At 33.6% G+C, this 10414-nt stretch overlaps 1 protein-coding gene across 1 annotated transcript; it reads left to right on the forward strand.

Moving 5' to 3' along the window:
- Nucleotides 1-1246: 1246 nt before the first annotated feature.
- Nucleotides 1247-9913, forward strand: LOC106691740 (uncharacterized). Its single transcript, XM_014437599.2, has 4 exons — nt 1247-1341; nt 2907-3363; nt 5546-5626; nt 7486-9913. The coding sequence occupies exons 1-4, from the start codon at nt 1292-1294 to the stop codon at nt 8095-8097; spliced, it is 1200 nt and encodes a 399-aa protein (XP_014293085.1). The 5' UTR covers nt 1247-1291; the 3' UTR covers nt 8098-9913.
- The last annotated feature ends 501 nt before the right edge of the window (nt 9914-10414 follow it).

A 10414-nucleotide genomic window follows, 5' to 3' on the forward strand; every position in this document is an offset into this window, starting at 1 on the left:
GTATGAAAAATAAATAAATAAAATAACATAATGATAAAATAATATATACAATATTTACAAGATCGACCTGAGGATCCCTGAGCCCACTCTATCCCCCACGTTTGAGGGGTAGAGCAGAGCTCAAGAGATCCCAGCGAATCCCTCTCGGCGCAATCATAATAATAATAGCATAGTAAATTGGTAATCACGATACCGTTGGAGAAGAACTCCAATGATTAATTATAGATATTCATATCTAGCATACCATGGCGAGGGCGTCCATGGATCTAGTGTTTGAGTTAAATATAGCGCATACTTTTTTCAGTCGGTTCCCATCAGGAACCGATAGAGATACAAAATGCAAATACATAAATACATAGAATATAAATATAAATAGATGAAAATATGAATAGGTTCAATATAATATGTGTACGGGGAACCCCGAGTCGGGCTTAGAACACCCGGATCCCCGTACACGGCAATAATAATCCTTTAATTGCATCCAAAGCTCTCCAGTCCCATAGCACAACCCTCGAAGAATGGTGCCAAAATCGGAGGACAAAAATAGATCCTAAAAAATCCCATCAAATCGCCTTTACTCTTCGTCGTAAACCTGCTGCTACAGTATACTTTAATAATGTTGCTCTTACCCCTATAGAACCGATCCGCTTCCTTGGACTACAGCTGGACAAACGACTAGCTTAGTTTCCTCACACCAGACTGAAAAGACAGGAAACTGCATGTCGATATCGACTATTACAGCACTTACGAGACGAACGGTATAAACTTCCTCCAGCTCCAAGGAGACTGAAAAGAAGATGGCCTAGAGACCTTATTGCGTAAAAATGATATTAGAGCGCTGCCAATGGGTAGTTTCTCTACATGATTGTACCATGCCATTATGATATTACTTCACATTTACTTGATGTATTTTATGTACAGTTGTAAATTTCAATAAATAAAAAATCATTTAGAGTAGATTATTAACTTATATTTATAAGAATGAATATATTTATATTTCGAAACTATAATCCAGGCCATTAGCTAAAGGAAGAGACAAATGATATTCAAAAACACTCCACTCCATCTTCATATTCACATCCACTCCAATGTCGATGACACAAAATAAATTCCAATAGAAATTGTTAGTACTTCACTTATGTGTGATGGTAAATATTATTCATTTCCTTCCAATATTATTCTTATCTTGAGTCATATTATTATCAGTATAAATAGAAACGTAGATAAGATTTAGCAGTACAATCAACTTGGCTTAGTGTTCAATCTTGGAACGTGTGTTTGACGTGTTTGAATGTGTAATTCGGCTATGAACTCAACGTACTTGTGTTTATTACCCGATAGGTATGATATTGTAATATACGCCACGTTTTATCAAGTTATAAGATTATATTAATATTTTGTATATTCTTACTGCAAATGTTTGTAGAAATTAATCGTTGTTTATTACTGCAGTCTGGATTGAATTCGGAGTATGCAGATAATTCGTATTCACAAAACTTGTTTTATCGATGAAGTGAACTATATAAATTAATACAATTATATTTAAGCTATTAAATTAAATGGGTTCGTAAGCTGTTATATAAAGTGATATTTTTTTTAGTGTCTTAATTTAAAGTAATTTGAAATGGCTTCAGATCTGGGCTTAAAAAATGGCGATTCTCTGGTTTTGATTCAAAGGCAATTGCCGCTTGTTTCTTCTGCTTGTATCGGGATGAACAAATAATAATGGACAACTGGTATCGCACAACTATCCAGTTCCGACATTTTGGTTGGGCAGAAAATAATTAAAATTCCAGTGAAGACTTAGATAATCGAAGTCAAAGTTAAGACAAGAAAAGTTACAGATAGATGATATCAGTTATTATTATTTATAAAATTTCCGACCTAAAAAAATACAAAACATTTTTTCTGATTTTTTTTTTATTTTTCAGCATAGGCTCCTCGTAACTCTACACACTTCTCCCATCTCTGTAACCTGTCCAAAAGGTACTCGGCATTTTTCCCTGCAAAATAATTGTTCACGAAGGTGATTGCTTCTTCATTTGACGAAAATCTCTGTCCTCCGAACGCAATTTTTAGATGAGGAGACAAAAAGAAGATGCTTGGGGCTAAATTCTGGTGAAACAGTTCAAGCCTAATTCGTGGATTCTCGCCATGGCAACCGCTGAGGTGTGAGATAGTGCGTTTTCGTGGTGAAACAGAATATATATTCTTTTTCTGCAAATATGGCCGTTTTTCCGCTAGTTCTGCCTTCAGCTTGTCAAGTAATGATGCATAGTATGCTCTTGTGGTGGGTTTTTCTTTTTTGAAGATAATATATTAAAATAACACCTTGACTATCCCATAAAACAGTCGCTATAACTTTCCCAGCCGAGAACAGTTTTCGCTTTTTTGGAGCCGCTTCCCCCTTTGAAGTCTACTGTATGAACTGTATTTTTGTTTTGGGCATATAATGGTGTATCCAAGTCCATGGTGTTCCCAGGAAATGTTCATTCAATCACACATTTTTGGTCTAACGTGAGCATACATGGCACCCAACGTGCGGACAGTTTTCTCATATCTTTAAAGAGATGGGATCATCACAGGGAGAACTGTGTAGCGTTTCAAGGAGATTATGTTGAAAAATAAAAAAAAAATCGAAAAAAATGTCTTGTATTTTTATTTAGTTGGAAACCTTTTAGACCACCTTCGTACAATGGAAGACGATCAATTTGATTTTTTTTTTTTGTTTTTTATAACTTTGTTTATAACTTTATTTATATTTTGCCTAAATAAGGTTTGAATGTACATGAATATTATCAATAAACTATGGATATTTCTTTACTATATATTTCATTTAATAAGATTAAAAAAATAAAGGATATTTTTTTTTAAAATCCATACAATTTTAATCTCTATTTCTTCAGGCTTCCCCAATATCAGCCTAAGAACCGAAGTCAGATGGTGGTCATGAAGAACCTTTTGAACCCAATGAAGAAGACGGTATCGGATGCTGTCGAATATGCATCGAGGGCTTCTATCTACAGCCCTGAAGAAACAGTTTCTGAACTTACTACTGCACAGACATCTGTCCTAACGCTTTTCTATGGGTTGCTCTTCGGTGATCTACGACTTTGCGAGAGTATCATCCAGGTTGAAGTCTCGCAGCTGAAATCAACCTTCTTGAGGGTATGGCTAGCCGACGACTTCTCCTTTTGCCCCCATGACGTAGCCATGGTACTCTCCATGTTGTCCTTTCTGCTAGATAGCCAGAGGATCCATATACCGAACCACATTTTGAGGATCTTTGGTGGTCTTGTTCAGAAGTACGAACTCGGAGACTGCTGCTCTCAGGATCTGTTAGGCGTGTTCAATGATGGGCAAGTACGTATGTGACAATCCATTAATTGCATGTAGTAAGGAAGAGATTGGTTTCTGTAGATTTCAATTAAAACTTAAATAAATACAGAATTTAAGTATATGTTTAAATACAGATGAATTAAATAACCACACATTCCAACCTAGGTTTGGTGGTTAGGACAATGGTGTTTAATCCACTGTACAATAAATCATAATTTCTTGTTAGCCTTAAAAAGGATACAAACTGTGTAAAAATATTAAATCAAAATTAATTATTAAGTATTTACAATTTATATAATATTATTAACACAGAACTGTTTTAACATTATTCAACTTGTTATGACATTGTAAGATCAGTATTTTATGTTAAAAAAGGATCAATTTATGGTATTTAATTATATATAACTTCTGTTTTTAATACTTAAAACCTTCTAATGAGAACATATATTGCACAAGTATAATACAAAGTTTGTTATCCACATTATTTAATATTGTCTAAGATTATGAAATATACACTAACAAGGCGACTGCGACTGCTGAAAATAAACAAAACATCTAATTTTTAAATTTTATATCTTTGGAGGAATAATTATTGCTTAAATTACCATGTACGACTAGTTTACATGGAATTTTTTTATTTATTTATTGATATTTACAACTCTATAAAAAATACAACAAGTAAATTTGATCATAATGACATAATGATATGATACAGAATGTAGAGAAACTACCCAGTAGTAGAACTCTAAAAACAGTTTACAATATAAGGTCACGAGGCCATCTTCTTTTCAGGCGCCTCGGAGGATTGCCAGGAATGGAAGAGGAAGCAAGGTTTGAAACTAGTGAGTCTGGGTGGTTAGGGAGTTTATTATGGAAGGAATAATATCGGGTTCTGCCTAGATCGGTTTCATAAGGAACATTTAGGTCTTTATGGATGGTTTTATTAGTAACAAAATAAGGAGCATTGAGGATTTTACGAAGGATTTTGGATTGTAAAGATTGGATACGAGAGGAATTCGAAGGTTTAGTGGAGCCCCAAAGCTCAACTCCGCATGTCCAGGCCTTATTATTGTCATGTAGATCAGTCTTTTGTAATGAGTTGGAAGTTTAGACCGTTTGTCTAGTAAGTGCTGTAATAGTCGAAATCTGTGTGCTGTTTCCTGTCTTTTCAGTCTTGTGTGAGGATTCTAGGTTAGTCATTTCTCAAGATGTAGTCCAAGATAACGAATCTGTTCGACAGGGGTAAGAGCCACATTTTTAAAGTATACTGTAGGGCAGTCGGCAGGTTTACGACGAAGAGTAAATGTGATTTGTTGGGATTTATTTTTATCCTCCAATTTTGACACCATTCTTCGAGGGTTGTGATATGGGACTGGAGAGTTTGGGATGCAATCAAAGGGTTATTACTAACTGTGAGCACACATGTGTCATTAGCATACGTGGTAAGGATAGTGTTAGGAGTTGTTGGGATGTCAGCAACATGGAAATTTAAATAGGCCTTATAATAAATTTTCGACATATCTACAAAATGGCAGCAGAATTTAACTTAGCGAACCAAATCTAATATGTTTAAAATATAGTTGAAAACATTTTCTTTTTCTGGTATTAATAAGAACTTGAAATTCAAACTTCCCTCAAAATAGGTTTACTATTAAAAAAAAAAAAAAGAAAAAAAAAAGAAAATCCAGATAAGTTAAAAACAATTTTGGTTAATAGTTTAAAAAAAATTGTAAAAAAGTTATTAACTTACTATTAATTTTTTTTTTATTATTCTAAATGTTTCAGAAGGCAAAGGTTCTTATATTAAGCGATTAACTTAACTTTTCATGTACTTCAGAACTAAGGTTGTACATTAAAAAAAAAAATTAATTTTATTTTTATTTAAAAAAAAAATCACAAGAACTCTCATGAGTGGATGAATAGAAGAAATTGGGAAAAACTGTCGAAAGATAGTGAGCAACAAACGGAATATTAATTTCGTTGTTTAAATTTGAAACCCTCTAGGAATTTATAATGAAATAATTAATTTAATAACAATTCGATCTTAATTTAAAATTAACTTGAATGAGAAAGCCTTTAGTATTTTAGAATCTTAAAAATAAGTAGTATGGGATATTTCGTATCTACTGTAGCTCTAATATGTTCTATTACTATTATCATTATTATAACGTTTCTGATTGATAAAGCTTAATATTGTATTTTTCAGGTGGTGAAGGAAGAACAGGCCATGGGTATGGAGAAAAATTCATCCACTCAAAGTAGAAAGAATGACTTAACCAACACACATGTAAGAATCCAATTTTATACAAAACATTCTAAAACGGCTACCGAAATAAATTACCTTATAATATATGTTAAATTAAAGAAGAAAATTAGAAAGTTAAATCGTCTAAATACCAAAATACTTATATTGCTAATTAGCAACATTTCCGTTATTATTATTTTTTAATTTTTTTTTCAACTTTATTTAATTAATAAATATTACAATCTGCCACACCGTTGTGGCCAATAGGTAATAGTGATGAATGGTCACATTCATACTAAAATAAAATATAATAAGAATGAAAATAAATAAATGAAAGAAATATTTTATTTTTTATTTTACAGTAATAAGTCTCCGGCCACTGCCGTTTCAACCTTTCAGGTGGGCTGTAGGGGCGGGTGGTCAACTAGATAAGGTTTGAACCAAAGGATTTATTCTATTATATATTACCTCTTTTAATCTATTATCAAAATGGTTGATAATAGATAAAAATGTCGCCATTTTTCAGGTAATTTTTCATTCCATCCTCCCAGAACATCTCACATTTTTGCGCAATAAACTCTTTTATGTGCGTTTTGCAGTTCTCGAGCGAATTAAAGTGTTTCCCTATAAGAGAGTTTTGAAGGGCCTGAAATAGAAAAATCTGTAGAAAAGGTCTGGTGAATAGTTTAAGGGAGGATCATATCCCTGCCAAACTCAAATAATTTCTAAAAATTCACTAATAGATATGCGGTGCAAGTTCTATTGCGTCAGATTGTGAGGAGTCCATTATCACTTCGAGAAACATATCCCGCAGCCCCCAAATGATTTGAGACACTTGCATGAGATATGTTATGCGTTTCCTTGACTCCACCTTAACCAGCAATATCCTGTGTCGTAGAGTGAGAGTTGTCTGTGACTAAGGATTGAATTTGGTCATCAACACTTGATTTAGCGCACTTGCTCAGCCTCCACTGGCTCATTACCACTGATGTGGCGAAAGGGATGCGCTGGAATCTCTTGAGCTCTGCTTAACCCCCCCCCCCACACGTGGGGGGTAGAGTGGGCTCAGGGATCCTCAGGTAGATTGTGTAAATATTGTATATATTATTTTATCATTATGTTATTTTATTTATTTATTTTTCATACAGATAGTTTGATTATGTTCATCTTGTCTATTCTTTTGTTTGTATATATTTTAAGAGAGTTTTTTTTTTATTTATTTATTTTTATTTTATTTTAGTATGTATGAGATCATTCATCACTATTACCTATTGCCCACAACTGTGTGGCAGATTGTAATATCTATCAATAAATAAATCTATCAAAAAAAAATATTTTAACGGAATCAAAAAAAAAAAAAAAACAGTTGAAGTACGACCCGAACGCATTGTGTTTTCAGAGTCAAAATATCCGGTTCTTAACCAAGCAAATCACTTACGGACGGTGCTTTCTCATAAGGCATCATGACCATTCAAACTGTAAATTTTGTTAATCGTCTGTGCTGTGGATTTTTCTTTTTGGAAATAAAAAATAAATTAATGACGAAAATGTATGTTTTTCTCTTCCAATTTGAGCAATAAATACCACTTAAAGATAAGAACCTCAATTGAAACTGATGCATAAAATCACCTTAACTAATCTTTTTTAGAATATGTAAACATTATTAACTGAGTAAACACGATGTTATAAAAAGATAGAGAATTAAATTGAAATATTGAAAAACAATACGAACTTATTTTACAACCCAATATATAATTAAAAAACTATTTTTCTACATTTTAACGGTTATTTTATTTGATATAATTATTGACTAGCTAATATACAGAGTATTCATATGTACTAAGATTACTAAAGTTACCTGTCTATTGTACTTAAATAACCTGAAATATTTGTGGTTACAGAAACTAACAAATGGTTTGAATACAGCTTTCCAAAGAATGGGCAGCATGAAATTAAAGTGGTTTAAAAAAAGTAGACATGCCGAAACTAAAACAGTAGATGACGAAGAATTTGTTATCGTCAACAAAGAGCATTGTGAAAACTTGGAAACAAATTGCAGCCCTGATTCAATTCTTAGTGAAAAAAATGATAAGCCATTACTCAGTTCTGAAAACTTAAGTGAAGATTCTGTAGTTCAGTCTGACCGGAAATACGTATCAGGGAATATACCGAAAGAACTTCCAAAGGAACGAAAAATAAACAAGTATACTGTAGTTGATAGTGAAGGACGTACCCTGCTACATCGGCTAGCTCAGTTCGGCAGGACGGAAGCTGTCCGTCGACTTCTCGATGAAGGAGTCCACCCAAACTTGACAGACTACTCAGGAATGACAGCACTCCATTTTGCAACACAGTACGATCACTGGACAACAGTGGAGCTGCTTCTGAAGGCTGGTTCCAATGTCAACGCAAGGACAAATCTCGGAAAGACGCCTCTATGTTTGGTTCATTTCAGTAAAGGAGCCGTATCTAAGAGTTGGGAAATAATCGCCGAATATGGAGGAACCATGTAGGAATTTTAAGTTGATTATTTATATCCGACTTTTCTGTTCTTCCAATGTTGGTGTCGAAGTCCTTTACCACAATGAAGAAATTACTATAGAAATGAAGAGAGGAGAAGATATTTTGTACAGCAAAGGGCATTCTGATTGCCCTTAAAAAAAAAAATAATATAAAAACGTAACTAGCAAATAAACAGAAAGTCTTCAAGAAAATTGATGTAATTAGAAATAAAGGGTGTTTGTATAAATTATGCATTCTACTGAATGTTATAGTTACTGTAATATCAATTAATAAATAACTAATTAAATTGGTAATTAAACATTTTATCTTAAAGTGAGGAGGATATATGATATCAAATAGGTGGGGTAATTGGTAACGAAATATGCATGTATCTTCTTCTCATTACCAATGCGACCATGAAAGGCGTATAATCACCTCTTTTTTGTGTATGAACTTGTTAATACACACCCCAGCCAACAGTCCTACTAGTCATAAGTAAAACTTGGCTTTGTTAATGCCCTAATGTTTCGGTTCTCAATTACCCCACAAATTTCCGATTACCCCGTAGTGTAGGGGGTAAATGGGAACGCCTATTTTCTCATCTGGATCCAATAAAAGAGTACAGTATCGTCTCTTACAGAATGATCATCATACACCGACTTCAAGTATTTATTGACAACAAAAGGATTCTTGGCTTGTTTCCAACCTTTTGGAGGTGTTAAGGTTTTGTATGGGAATTCTTGATGTTCATGAGTCGCGAAAACTTGGTATCAATCTTCACCTGAATTCGCATCGACAGATCTTCTATTTATTCCAGTTTCTTTTATGTACTCCTGCACTAACTTTTTCAGCTCTACTTTATCACAAGGGTAACCCATTTTCACCATTGCTATCAAGCATTCAAGTTTTTCTAACTTCACTTAATAGATCAGTAGGTCGTCCTCCCCAGATTTACTGATATAAGTTTGTTTTTTTTTGTTGAAGTTGTTGAACAGTACTGATTCAGGAACCGCTCAGGCCAAGGTACATCATGTTTCATTGAGAATATCGTGAATGGCATGAGTTACGTCATAAATTGTGTCAGAAGGTGTAGTTCGCTTCCTAACGTACGTTCGTAGCTTCTTGTTGTTCAGTGTAATAGTTAATTAATCAGAAGAAGTCAGTATTTTGTGGGGGGGGGGAACAGTTTTTTTTACTGTTAACATGAGGAAAAAAAGTTTAAAATTATGTTCCCAATTACCCTTGAGATTTTAACCTCAGGGATAATTTGGAATGTTCATACCCAGGTCGTAAAATAATAGATACACCAATGTAAATACTTAAAATTTACTCAACTACCAATAATCATTGACAAAGAATGCGAATCCTGCAGTCACCAGAAGCTGTAATTAGTAGACACTTCACTTTGATTTTCAGAAATTATTCACTATGTTAACTGATCATATCACAGAACTACCAGCTGAAAACCAGAAAAGGCAGGTAGACGTTCTATCATTTCATAGTAACACTGACCTTCAAATTCTTTCTCATTTAGGTTCCCCAAACTACCACGTGAGCGCTAATGATCCTTGTTCCTAATTATACCTTATTCTCAATTACACTACCTGATTCTATGTAAGGTAAATTAACAAAATATTAGAATTAATTGGCTTTTCTAAATCTATATAATGATCATTATTAATAGAAAATATGTTTAACTAAAATTATAAATACTTAAAATCTAACATTACATGTAAATGTTGATAAAATAATATAAATATAGTTGGAACTGAGAAGAATCGAAGGTGTATACACTGAATATGGAATTTAGACACTAATAAAAGAAAATCAACAGTCTAACAATCTATTTTCTCTCCTTATCTGATTTTCTTTTGGTTCAAACCATTCTCTCGATTTCATTTTTTTAGTCAGCTGACCCATCCTAACACTGTCCTCACCACGTATGCCGATGACACATGTCTAGTGACAATGATCCTTACGTTGTATCCCAAACCCTCCAATCCCACATCACCACCCTTGAAGAATGGTACCAAAACTGGAGGATTAAAATTAATTCCAATAAATTCCACCAAATCACATTTACCCTTCGACGTAAACCCATGACCTCTTGCGCTACAGTATCCTTTAATAATACCCCACTTATTCCTATTGAACAGATCCGTTACATAGGACTACATCTCGACAAACGACTGACATGGAATCCTCATACAAGACTGAAAAGACAAGAACCTGCTCGTAGATTCTGACTATTGCAATATTTACTAGACAAACGGTCTAAATTGCTAATCCATTACAAAAGACTGATCTCCATGACTATTATAAGGCCTA

This window comes from Halyomorpha halys, unplaced genomic scaffold, assembly GCF_000696795.3.
Source record: "Halyomorpha halys isolate HHAL.00 unplaced genomic scaffold, Hhal_1.1 Scaffold2871.1, whole genome shotgun sequence".
Classification (NCBI taxonomy): domain Eukaryota; kingdom Metazoa; phylum Arthropoda; class Insecta; order Hemiptera; family Pentatomidae; genus Halyomorpha; species Halyomorpha halys.